This window comes from Heterodontus francisci, chromosome 30 (genome assembly GCF_036365525.1).
Source record: "Heterodontus francisci isolate sHetFra1 chromosome 30, sHetFra1.hap1, whole genome shotgun sequence".
Taxonomy (NCBI): domain Eukaryota; kingdom Metazoa; phylum Chordata; class Chondrichthyes; order Heterodontiformes; family Heterodontidae; genus Heterodontus; species Heterodontus francisci.
In genome coordinates, this window is record NC_090400.1 from 23,420,075 (window position 1) to 23,433,943 (window position 13,869).

Consider the following 13,869-nt stretch of genomic DNA (forward strand, 5'->3'; position numbering starts at 1 on the left):
TAATAATTCTATGCTTGCTAATACAATAATAATTTGATGCTTTTATAAACTGCAGAAGTAGGAAGTCTTACATCCATACTTAGCAGCCTTAGCAGCCCCATTGCCTATTTTCATCCCCCTGGCATCTGATCCATAAAGCTCAGGCAGCTCAATTCCCTTTGTGCTTATATTTCTGATTTATTAGTTTGTCCTGTTGGTTGGGGAGTCTAGGACAGGGAGCATAGTCTAAAAATTAGAGTCAAACCTTTCAGGATTAAAATTAGGAAACACCTCTACGCATAAAGGGTGGTAGAAGTTTGGAACTCTCTCCACAAATGGCAATTGATGCTAGATCAATTGTTAAATTTAAAACCAAGATTGATAGATTTTTGTTAGCCAAAGGTTTAAATATGGGCAAAGGAATATGGAGTTAAGTTGCAAATCAGCCACAATCTCATTGAATGGCTAAATAGGCATGAGGGGCTCAATGGCCTACTCCTGTTCCTATGTTTTCTATAACCATTGACCTAACTTTATTTTTCTCTCCACAGATGCTGCCTGACCTGCTGACAATTACTCGCATTTTCTGTGACCATTACAGAATTAGGTTAGTTTGTTGATGCCAAAGAAAGGAGACACCTTCATCAAATATAATTTAAAGAGATATGGATATCCCTGAAGTTGTCAAGTGAATTTACCTAATTAAATTCTTCTCCACCTGGGACCCAACCCTAATCTCTTAATTTACAGAACACCCAGCTAAGATCTGAAATTGGAAAGTGGTCATTGAGTTACCACACCTTGTCTTCTTCCCAATCAATAACCATTCAAGCAAGCTACTGTAAAGTTTCCTCAGCTCTAAAATGAAAATGGAGTCCTGGGATCCTGCAATTGGCATGCCAAATCTAACTTGCAGAATCGAAAGAATTAGAACATAGTTGGAATGGTTAGTAGAGGGCATTGTTGCAATTAGCATGTCAATAAAGTGTAATTTATTTAAAATTCAATCTTAGGATAGAAGCTTTGCTTGCAAGGCACGCATTTACTTCCGACCCTACTTGCCCTTGAGAATGTGGGCATCCTCCCGAACTGCTGTTGTCTGTGCAGTGATGGAACTCCCACAATGCTGCTAAGTAGGAATTTCTACGATTTTGACACAGCGACGATGAAGGACTGGTGACATATTTCCAAGTCAGGATGTTGTGTGACTTGGAGATGATGGAATTCCCATACACCTGTTTCCTTTTCTTTATAGGTCTCAGGTTTGGGAGGCTCTGCTGATGAAGCATTGCAACTTACTGTAATTCATCCTGTAGGTAGCTACAAAGCTAATGGAAGGGATGGGTATTTAGGCTAGTGGGTAAAGTGCTGTCCAAGTCGACTGCTTTGTCCTGGATTGTGTCGATTTTATCAGTGTCATTGCAGCTGTGACCATCCAGGCAACTGGAGGCTATTCCATCACACTCTTGACTTGAGTCAGGAGATGATCCACCTGCCGCAGAACGCCCAGCTTCTATTAGCCACAGCATTTATCTGGCTGACCCAGCTAAGTTTCTGTCAACGATGACCAGCAGGATATTGATGGTGTATAACTCAGCAATGGTAATGCTAATAAAGGTCAAGGAGAGGTGTTTAGGCTCACTCTTATTGGAGATAGTTATTGCCTGTCAATTGAATGTCTTGGATGCTACTTGCCATTTATCAACCCAAGCCTGGATGTTGTCCAGGTCTTGCTACATGTGGTATGGACTGCTTAATTATCTGAAGAATTGCAAATGGAGCTGAGCACTGTGCAATCAACAAACAAACCCACCTCTGACCTTATGAAGGAGGAAGGTCATTGATGAAGCAGCTAAAGCCAGTTGGGTTTAGGATGCTATCCGGAGGAACTCTGCAGCAATATCCTCGAGCTGAAATTATTCTCACGTCATCTCTGGAACTTAACTCTCATTCATATTTGAACCAAATCTGGAATGCAATCTGGAACTGGTTGGTCCTGTTGGAACCTAAACTGAGCATCTGTAAGCAGGTTATTGGTGAATAAGTACTGCTTAATAGCACTTTTGGCTATTCTTTCTGAATAATTGGGAATACACTATCCGGGCAATGCTTGACCAGGTTAGATTTGCGTTGTGTTTCTGGACAAGACTTAGCTGAACAATTTTCCACGTGGTTGAGCAATCAGTTGTGTAGTCATACTGGAATAGCTTAGATGGGGTTGCGGCTAGTTCTGGAGAACACTTTTTCAGCACCGTAGCTGGGATGCTGGCTGAGTCTATAACCTTTGCTGTGTCCAGTGTTGTTTCTTGATGGCACATGAAGTTAAGTGACTTGGCTGAAGACTGGTATCTGTGATGGTGAGGGCCTCTGGAGGAAGCAAAGGAGGATCATCTTCTGGCTGAACTTGGTTCCAAGAAATTCACCCCTGTCTTTTGCACCACATGCTGCATTCCACCATCCTTGACAATGGGGCTGTTAATGGAGTCTTCTCCTCCTTTTAGATGCTTAATTGCCCACCACTATTCATGACTGGATGTAGCAGGGTTGCAGAGCTTTGACCAGATCTGTTGGTTATGGGATTGAATAGATCTGTCTATAACATGCTGTTTTTGTGAGCTGTTACCACTTTTTTTATTTCCAGAATTTTAAAAATTGAATTCACATTCTAAAACTGTCATGATAGGGTTTAAACTTGCATCTCTAGATTATTGGTTCAGGCCTCTATATTACTAGTCCGGTAACAATAACAACTACACTACTGTCCCTAGCAGTTTTGTTTGTTAATGTCCATTTAAACAGTGAGATCACCCACCAATGCAATTATAGACGTCACAGGTAATTTTCCAAATTCATGCTACTGGAAGGGAGTCTTATCTGCCAGCCATACGCACTGGGACATCACAACCACATGATTTTCATTCATTAGACTTCTCCAATGTGTGTGTACCAATATGCTAAATAAGCCTAGTGACATAGTGGAGTTGCTTCAATAAACCATAATCTTTATTGGTGTTGAATTCTCCTCAAAAAGATTGCCATAGAGTAGCATAGACATTCAAAGAAATTCTGTGAATAGACTTCCACCATCATCTTTTATTTTTGTAATGTGGGAATATCAGCACTGTGTTGCAGTACCAAGACTGATGGAATTGCACTATTAAAATCTGTTAGAACATAGTAAAATTAATATCAAGAAAAAACCTACCAGCACTGTATGGAATCCCATAGCCACCTGCAATAGAAATAATAATGTCAGTAATGCAACTGAACAATAAAATCCAGACTGGGTTAAATTAGACCCAACAAAGAGTCTGAAAACCAGTTTTAAGATGTGGTATTACTGAAAGCATGGCCATGGTTCAGTCATTACATAACGTGGTGTAATGGAAGGAAGTCACGATAAAACCTACAACTGTTTCATCAGCCATTAGATGCTGCATCATGGTTGAGTCCCTGTAGACTTTTGGAACTTGATGATGATGGCAGATTCTCCACAGGCAAAGATCATGAAAAGTCTCTGTGTCATAGACAAATGTGGGTTAATTAAAGAAAGCCAGCATGGATTTTGTAAAGGAAAATCATGTTTAACTAACTTGCTGGAGTTTTTTGAAAAGGTAACAGACAGGGTTGACGAGGGCAATGCAATTGATGTGATATATATGGACTTCCAAAAGGTGTTTGCTACAGTGCCACACATAACTTGTGAGCAAAGTTATAGCTCATGGAATAAATAGGACAGTAGCAACATGGATATGGGATTGGCTGAGTGAAAGGAAACAAACAGTAGTGGTTAATGGATGTTTTTTGGATTGGAGGAAGGTCTGCAGTGGAGTTCCCCAGGGGTCTGTGCTTTTCCTGATATATATTAATGACATGGACCTTGGTGTACAGGACACAATTTCAAAGTCTGCAGATGATATGGAACTTGTAAGCATTGTGAACTGTGAGGAGGACAGTGTAGAACTTCAAAGGTCATGGATAAGTTAGTGCAATGGGCAGATAGGTGGCAGATGAAGTTCAATGCGGAGAAATGTGAATTGATTTATTTTGGTAGGAAGAACATGGAGAGACAATATAAAATAAGGGGTACAATTCTAAAGGGTGTGCAAGAGCAGACAGACCTGAGTGTATATGTGCATAAGTCATTGAAGGTGGCAGAGAGTGGTTAATAAAGCATACAGTATCCTGGGCTTTATTAATAGGGACATAGAGTACAAGAGCAAGGAGGTTATGTTGAACTTGTATAAGACACTAGTTCAACCTCAGCTGGAGTATTCATCCAGTTCTGGGCGTTGCGCTTCAGGAAGGAAGTGAAGGCATTAGAGAGGGTGCAGAAAAGATTCACGAGAATGCTTCCAGGGATTAGGAACTTCAGTTATGAAGATAGATTGGAGAATTTGGGACTGTTTTCCTTGGAGAAGAGAAGGCTAAAAGGAGATTTGACAGAGGTATTCAAAATCATGAAGGGTCTGGACAGAGTAGATAGGGAGAAACTGTTTCCACTTGTGAAAGTATTGAGAATGAGAAGGCACACATTTAAAGTAATTGGTCAAAGAAGAAAAAGCGACATGAGGAAAAAAATTTTCATGCAGTGTGTGGTTAAGGTCTGGAATGCACTGCCGCAGAGTGTGGTGGAGGCAGGTTCAACTGAGGCATTCAAAAGGGAATTAGACAGTTATATGAAAAGGAAGAATGTGCAGAGTTATGCAGAGAAGGCAGGAGAGTGGCACTAGGTGAAATGTTCGTTAGGAGAGCCGATGCAGACACGATAGGCCGAATCGCCTCCTTCTGCACTGTAACAATTTTGTGATTCTGTGGTAGTTGGCATGATCATTGGCGACTGAAGAGGCTAATTCTTGATTTATAGGCTCCTGAGCAGTTGAGGCACAAGAACACCTGGCTTGGCGGGGCTCTGGTATAAGCAAACTCATTCTTGTCTACGCCTTTCTTCAGTAGCCTCGCATCTGTTTGTTTCGAACATGTAGAATGCTGCCTCACAACTTGAAACAACCAACAACCATAGAAAGCACCAAACACTTGTAGAATTGTAGCAACAGCCAGAAGAAATTAACCATCAACTAACCTGTAAGTAGTTGATGGTCCCTTTAAATAGGGCTAGTGGGGGATCCTTCCTGCTGCTGAACAGCTGTGTGAGGTTAATAGAGGCTGTTGGCTGGACTATTGAACTCCAAAATGGCACTGCTGGTGGCAAATCAGTGCTGCATGCTGATTGATATATTTATCTTGGAATTTTTCTGGCAGGCATTCACAGCATATGCTCTAACTGCAATAATAAGGCGTGCGGCATGATTTACCACACAACTGTGTATGCATGCCTTGAATGCCATTTTGGAGCACTAGGGGAATTCGTAGTGTCCAAAGAAAGAGTGCAAAAAAGCCCAATTTCTCATCGTTCATTTCAAAATTAAGATAATGTGCTGCTCTGCTGGAATCTACCCTTACATTCTCCAACTCTGCTGGATCTGTACCCTCTCACATTCTCCTACTCCACATAGTCCTTTGTACTATTAAAAGTAAAGAAAAAATGCACTGAATATACCTGGTAGTTTAGGAGAGCGAACTGGATAACCAACAGGTACACCTACTCCAAAGCCACCATAACCTATCAGAAACAAGAAGAAAATTCAGATAATGGGATTAAATGTGAGCAATCATGGGGTGTGATGGTATCTCCCTTCCAATCTAAAAGAATAAATACGTTTTTTCTTAAAGAAGGCTGGTCCTCTTTCTCTCGAAAAAAGAAGGCTAAGGGCTGACATAGTTTAAAATTATGAAAGTGTTTGATAGGGCAGATGTAGAGAAGACATTTCCACTTGTGGAGGAGTTCAAAACTAGAGGACATAAATATAAGATAGTCACTCATAAATCCAATAAGGAATTTAGAAGAAACATCTTCATAGAGATGGGTGAGAATGTGGAACTTGCTACCACTTGGAGTAGTTGAGGTGAATAATATAGATGCATTTAAGGGATAACTAAATAAGTGCATGAGGAGAGAAAGAATTGCACAGATATGTTGATAGGGTTCAATTAAGTAGGATAGGAGGAGGTTTGTGTGAAGCATAAAACCAGCCGAGACCAGTTGGGCTGAATGGCCTGTTTCTATGCTGTAAATTCCACATAATGCTATGTAAATCATGAGGCCTATTTTGAGCCACTGAACAACTTATTACCATAAGAAATTTAAGCCATACAAACAGATATTTGCTGGTCATTCAAACATAGTAACTAAGCAAAGAAATTAAAGAATTGACTTGTACAAATGAAGTGACTGGCTTTTGAGAAGGGTGAAAAATGGTGACATAGATGGCTGCTTTAAGAACATAAGAAATAGAAGCAGGAGTGGGCCAGAGAGCCTCTTTAGCCTACTGCACCATTCAATATGATCATGACTGATCTTCTGCCTCAACTCCACTTTTCTGCCATATCCCTTGATTCCCTGAGAGACCAAAAAGTTTCATGGAATATACCCAACAATGGAGCATCCACAACCCTCTGGGGTAGAGAACTCCAAAGATTCACAACTCAGTGAAGAAATTTCTCCTCACCTCAGAACTAAATGATCAACCCCTTATCCTGAGACTGAACCCCATGTTCTAGATTCCCGAACCAGGGGAAACACCCTTTCAGTTCTACCCTGTCAAGCTCCTTCAGAATCTGTATGTTTCAATGAAAGCACCTCTCATTCTTCTAAACCCCAATTTACTTAGCCTCTCATCAAAGGACAACACTCTCATCCCAGAAATCAATTGAGTGATCCTTCACTGTTATAGAGTTATACAGCACAGAAACAGGCCCTTTGGCCCATTGAAGACAAGTATATCCTTCCCTAGATATGGAAACAGTACTCCAGGTGTGGTCTCACCAAAGCTCTATACAATGTACCAAGACTTCCTTATTCTTGTACTCCAAACCTCTTGGAATAAAGGCCACATGCCATTTGCCTTCCTAATTCCTTGCTGTACCTGCATGATAACTTACTGTGTTCCTTGTAAAAATATAGCCAAGCCTCTCTGAACATCAACGTTTTGTAGTTTCACACCTTTGAAAACATATTCTTTTTTAAATTCTTAATAACAAAGTGAATAACCTCACACTTCGCCAAATTATATGCGTGTGGTACCAGAGGACTGGAGAACTGCAAATGTTACACCCTTAATCAAAAAAGGGTAGAAGAATAAACGCAGCAAGTATAGACTGGTCAGTTTAACCTTGGTGGTGGGAAAGCTTATAGAGATGATAATCTGGGACAAAATTAAGTCACCTGGACAAGTGCAGATTAACTGGGGAAAGACAGCACAGATTTGTTAAAGGCAAATTATGTTTAACTAACTTGATTGTATTTTGTGATGAGGGTAATCTGGTTAATCTGGACTTCAAAAGGCATTTGATAAAAGCGCCACATAGTAGACTTACCAGCAAAGTTGAAGCCCATGGAATAAAAGGGAAAGTAGCAGCATGAATACAAAGTTGGCTGAGTGACAGTAAACAGCCAGTAGTGGTGAATAGTTGTTTTTCGGACTGGAGGAAGGTAGATAGTGAGGTTCCCCAGGGGTAGATACTTCGGACAAATGCTTTTCTTGATCTTTATTAACGACCTATACTTGGATGTGCAGGCACAGTTTCAAAATATGCAGATGACAAAAAACTTGTAAGTATTGTGAACAGTGAGAAGTGTAGTGATAACTTCAAGAGGACATAGACAAGCTGGAGGAATGGAGACGTAACAGATGAAATTTAATGCAGAGAAATGTGAAGTGGTACATTTTGGTAAGAAGAAGGAAGAGAGGCAATATAAACTAAAGGGCACAATTCCAAAGGGTTTGCAGGAACAGCAAGACCTAGGAGATTATGAACACAAATTGTTGAAGGGGCAGGGCTGGTTGAGAAAGTAGTTAAAAAAGCATAGGATGCTAAGCTTTACGATGAACTTTTAAAAAACTCTGGTTGAGCCTCAACTGCAATACTGTGTCCAATTCTGGGCACTGCACTTCAGGAAGGATGTGAAGGCTTTAGAGAGGGTTTACGAGAATGCTTCCAGGGATGAGGAATTTTAGTTATGTGGATAGATTGGAGAGGCGGGGGTTGTTCTCTCCAGAGAAGGTTGAGAGGAGATTTGATAGAGATGTTCAAAATCATGAGGGGTCTAGACAGAGTAGATAGATAAAAACTACTCTCATTGGCAGAAGGGTCAAGAAGCAGAGGACACCGATTTAAGGTGAGTGGCAAAAGAACCAATGGCGACATGAGGAAAAACTTTTTTACGCAGCGAGTGTTTAGGATCTGGAATGCACTACCTGAGAGTGTGGTGGAGGCAGATACAATTATGGCTTTCAAAAGGGAATTGGATAAGCAGCTGAACAGAAAAAATTTGCAGGGCTACAGGGAAAGGGCAAGGAGTGGGACTAGCTGAGTTGCTCTTACAGAAAACTGGCATGGACACAACGGGTGGAATGGCCTCCTTCCATTCTTTGATTCTATACTCCATCTGCTTTCTTGTTGTCCACTTGTCCAGATCTCTTTGCAGCCTTGCAGCCTTTTTTTGTCCTCCTCACAGCTTGCATTCCCACTTAGTTTTTTTTTTCAGAGATGCAGCACTGAAACAGGCCCTTCGGCCCACCGAGTCTGTGCCGACCAACAACCACCCACTTATACTAATCCTACATTAATCCCATATTCCCTACCACATCCCCACCTTCCCACACTACACTAGGGGCAATTTACAATGGCCAGTTTACCTATCAACCTGCATGTCTTTGGGAGAAAACCAGAGCACCCAGCGGAAACCCACGCGGTCACAGGGAGAACTTGCAAACTCTGCACAGGCAGTACCCAGAACTGAACCCGGGTCGCTGGAGCTGTGAGGCTGTGGTGCTAACCATTGTGCTGCCCTTTGGTATCAGCAGCAAACTTGGAGACAATACTCTCGGTCTCTTCATCTAAGTTATGTATATAGCTTGTAAATGGCAGAGGCCCCAGCACTGATCCTTGTCACAATCTACTAGTTACAGCCTGCCAATTTGTAAATACCCCATTTATCCCTACTCTCTGCTTACTGTCTGTTGACCAATCCTCCATCCATGTTAATATATTACCCCCTTATCTTGTGTATTAACCTTTTGTGCAGCACCTTATCTAATGCCTTTTGGAAATCCAAATACGCTACATCTGGTTCCCCTTTATCTACCTTACTGGTTACATCCTAAAAAAAAATGAATAAATTTGTCAAACACAATTTTCCTTTTGTAAAACCATGTTGACGTTGCCTGATCATATTGTGATTTTCTAAATGCATTGTTAGACTTCCTTAATAATGGATTCCAGTATTTTCCCAACAATTGATGTATAGTAACATAGAAAACAGGAGCAGGAGCAGGCTATTTGGCCCTTCAGGCCTGCTCCGCCATTTAAAAAAGACCATGGCTGATCGTCTAATTCAGTACCCTGTTCCCGCTTTCTCCCTATATCCCTTGATCCCTTTGGCATGAAGAAATATATCTATCTCCTTCTTGAATATATTTAATGACTTGACCTCCACTGCCTTCTGCGGTAGAGAATTCCACAGGTTCACCAGCCTCTGAGTGAAGAAATTTCTCCTCATCTCAGTTCTAAATGGCATACCCCGTATCCTGAGACTGTGACCCCTGGTTCTGGACTCCCCAGCCATCGGGAACATTCTCCCTGCATCTAGCCTGTCTAGTCCTGTTAGAATTTTATAGATTTCTATAAGATCCCCTCTCATTCTTCTAAACTCTAGTGAATATAGGCCTAGTCGACCCAATCTCTCTTCATACGTCAATCCTGCCATTCCAGGAATCAGCCTAGTAAATCTTCTTTGCACTCCCTCCAAGGCAAGAACATCCTTCCTCAGATAAGGAGACCAAATCTGCACACAATACTCCAGATGTGGTCTCACCAAGGCGCTGTATAATTGCAGTAAGACATCCTTGCTCCTGTACTCAAATCCGCTTGCAATGAAGGCTAACATACTACTTGCCTCCCTAACTGCTTGCTGCACCTGAATGTTTGCTTTCAGCAACTGGTGTACAAGGACACCCACGTCTCATTGCACCTCCTCCTTTGCTAATCTATCACCATTCAGATAATAATCTGCCTTTCTGTATTTACAACCAAAGTGGATAATCTCACATTTATCCACATTATACTGCATCTGCCATGTATTTGCCCACTCACCCAACTTGTCCAAATCACATTGGAGCCTCTTTGCATCCTCCTCACAGCTCACATTCCCCCCCAGCTTTGTGACGTCTGCAAACTTGGAAATGTTACATTTAGTTCCCTCACCCAAGTCATTAATATATATTGTGAATAGCTGGGGCCCAAGCACTGATCCCTGCGGTACCCCACTAGTCACTGCCTGTCACCCAGAAAAGGGCCTGTTTATTCCTACTCTCTCTTTCCTGTCTGTCAACCAATTCTCAATCCATACCAATATATTACCCCCAATCCCACGTGCTTTAATTTTGCACACTAACCTCTTATGTGGGACCTTATCAAAAGCCTTCTGAAAATCCAAATACACCACATCCACTGGTTCTCCTTAACTATTCTATGAATTACATCCTCAAAAAACTCCAGTAGATTGTTAAGCATGATTTCCCTTTTGTAAACCCATGCTGACTTTATCCAATCCCGTTTATGCTTTGCAGATGTTCTGCTATCACATCCTTTATAATAGAGTTGAGCATTTTCCCCATTACTGATGTAAGGCTAACTGGTCTGTAATTCCCTGTTTATTCTCTCCCTCCTTTTTTAAATAGTGGGGTTACATTTGCCATCTGTAGGAACTGCTCCAGAGTCTATAGAATTTTGGAAGATGACCACCAATGCATCCACTATCTCCAGGGCCACTTCCTTTAGTACTCTGGGATCTAGATTATCAGACCCTGGGGATTTGTCAGCCTTTAACTCCATTAATTTCGCTAGCAGTTTTTATTTACTCATACTGATTTCCTTCAGTTCCTCCCTCTCATTAGACCCTTGGTTCCCTAACATTTCTGGGAGGTTATTTGTGTCCTCCTTTGTGAAGACAGAACCAAAGTATGTGTTTAATTGTTCTGCCATTTCTTTGTTCCCCATTATAATTTCCCCCGTTTCTCACTGTAAGGGATCTACATTTGTCTTCACTAATCTTTTTCTCTTTACATATTTATAGAAGCTTTTACAGTCAGTTTTTATGTTTCACACAAGTTTACTCTGATACTCTATTTTCCCCCACTTAATCAACCTCTTTGTCCTCCTTTGCTGAATTCTAATCTGCTCCCAATCCTCAGACTTGCTGCTTTTTCTGGCAATTTTATTTGCCTCCTCTTTGGATCTAATACTATCCCTAATTTCTTTTGTAAGCTACGGTTGAGCCACCTTTCCGGTTTTATTTTTGCGCCAGACAGGAATGAACAATCGTTGTAATTCATGCATACGTTCTTTAAATATTATCCATTGCCTATCCACCGTCAACCCTTTTAGTAAAGTTCCTCAATCTACCATAGCCAACTCGTGGATTCAACTACTTCACTCTCTATCTTAATGAAGAATTCTATCGTGTTATGGTCGCTCTTCCCCAAAGGACCCCGCACAACAAGATTGTTAATTAATCCTTTCTCATTGCACAATACCCAGTCTAGTTTAGCCTGTTCTCTAGTTCGTTATTCACTGTATTGGTTTTAAAAAACCGTCACATACACACCCCAGAAAATCCTCCTCCACAGTACTACTGCTAATTTGGTTTGACCAATCTATATGTAGATCAAAATCACCCTTGATTACAGTTGTACCCTTATTGCATGTGACTCTAATTTCCTGCTTAATGCCATCCCTTACATCTCCATGCCATCCCTTACATCTCCATGCGTAGATGTAAGCATCTAGGCTAACTGGCCACAGTTCCCTATTTTCTCTCTCCCTCCTTTCTTGAATAGCGGTGTTGCCTTTGCAGTATACTACACACTAAAGCTTTATTATGTTAAAACTAGTTTTGTTAGTACCACAAATCAGAAAACTGCAGGATACGTTCTCTGGAATATCCTAAAACAATACAGCTGATGACAGACATGGCCATTATCATCATTTTTTAAAAAGTTAAGTGCCTGAAGTTCCCAAACATTTATAGGACTATATATAAAGAGGTAATAACCTTCAGAAGATTGAAAGAGAAAATAAAAATAAAATCATTTACAAAGAGCAGCTAAAATATATCTTTCAAAGTTTGAGAAGTTGATGATCTAACCATTTCCTGGGTAAACAAGAAAGCATCACATCAACACTGTCTGCTACTGAGTCACTTAAGAGATAATAAGGTTGTTAATTTGTTGCTTTTTAAGTCAGAAATAATTATCATGCAACTTTCTGTAGTATCATTTTTCAAGTAAATCTCATCTATAGCATTCTATGTCCATAATTGTTTGTGCCTTAATAAATTAATTGATGGTTATCTTTCTTCTGCAGCAGTCTAGTAGTGAAAACATCTGAAATTCAAGCATAGTCGAGTCCAAAACTGAGAACAGTCTATTTTGTCACCTTAAAATTGCTCTAAGACAAAAAATTACATAATAAACTCTGAAAGACATAGGATCCAAGGTCTACAATGTTAAGGAATGATAGGACTTCAAAATTGTTGCAGGTTCTAAACTGGGTGAACACTGTATTGTACCATTCAAGTCAAGGAGTGTCCCATTGAATATATATTAAATATACATTAATCATGCAGAAAGGAACTGGCTCTTCAACAACTCCTGCCATACACCAGAACATACTGTAGAGACCTGCCTTGTAACCAATACAAAATGTCCATTCCACTCTGAAGTACTGTTAACTGCATGTTGACACAACCATTTGGCAAAACATGGAAGAACTTGTTTAGGTGAGCTGGTTTCTGTTCAAAATATCACTTTCCATACCCCAAGAACTTGGTGGATCTCCTCAATGGTCAGGTGAGTCTCTATGGCTACTTTCCTTTTTTCTGCAGTCACTAATCATTTTCAGTGCCGGAGCCCTTGCCCTTGTTTCTCAAACCTTTATGTATTTGCCTATGTAACTAACTATAGCACAGAAGTAATTCATTGGCTATGAAGTACTTTGAGACATCCTGCAGACATGAAGGTGCTATAGAAATGCAAATTCTTTCTTTGTCACCTTCAGCCTTGCTACTCGAGGTCATTTAATGATTTACTGGAATACTCTGATCTCTGTTATTTAAGATTAAGTTACTTTCTTAGATCAGGTGTTCTCATGGTCACTTCCTTCAACTGAAACTCTTCATAAGGTAATAATTTCCTTTTTCTTTTAATGAATTCTTTCACTAAAACATGATGCTCGTGTTTCCTGAAAACATAGCAGCTTAACTTAATGGCCAGTTTGATCATGTTACAGTCAACAAAAAAAACAAATATTAAAGACCTACTGGGTCATTGGTTGCAAAGCTGTTTTAATTTGCATTAATACATCTAAGGTTCTAACAGAACATGAAAAAATAATATGTGAGAGAGCAGAAAATTATATCATTCTAATTTGGATAGTAATTGTCTAATTACTATCCCATGCTTTTGCTGCACAAATAGCCTTAATCGACCAACAAATCAATGTTACCATATACTTTTGTAAAGATGATGGAAGCAAAGTTAGAGTTCTCTGTATTTTACTCAATTTAAGAGATAACCACATTTTAAATTATCAAATCAAAAACATAAAATGTTAGAAATATTATAATAAAGCTGTGTCATTTGTTATTTTGGTCAAAGGTTGTTTCTCAGAGTGGAGGTAAATATACAATGACTTTCCCCATGAGTCAGTATTAAGACTGCTACTTTTTAATATATATAAATGACCTGGACTTAGGTATACAGAGCATCA

General features: G+C 40.2%; 1 protein-coding gene across 12 annotated transcripts in view; it reads right to left on the reverse strand.

Annotated features, from left to right (window-relative positions):
• The window catches only part of LOC137346623 (elastin-like), a 508,685-nt gene that overhangs the window by 374,074 nt on the left and 120,742 nt on the right, over positions 1 to 13,869 (reverse strand). For 11 of the 12 annotated variants that reach the window (XM_068010226.1, XM_068010221.1, XM_068010223.1 and 8 more), the window contains 2 exons: positions 5,540 to 5,602; positions 3,185 to 3,211 (listed from right to left, as the gene is read on the reverse strand). In XM_068010226.1, the coding sequence (XP_067866327.1) occupies positions 3,185 to 3,211; positions 5,540 to 5,602 (90 nt within the window). The remainder of the gene's footprint in view (positions 1 to 3,184; positions 3,212 to 5,539; positions 5,603 to 13,869) is intronic. The other variant, XM_068010222.1, reaches the window with a different exon arrangement.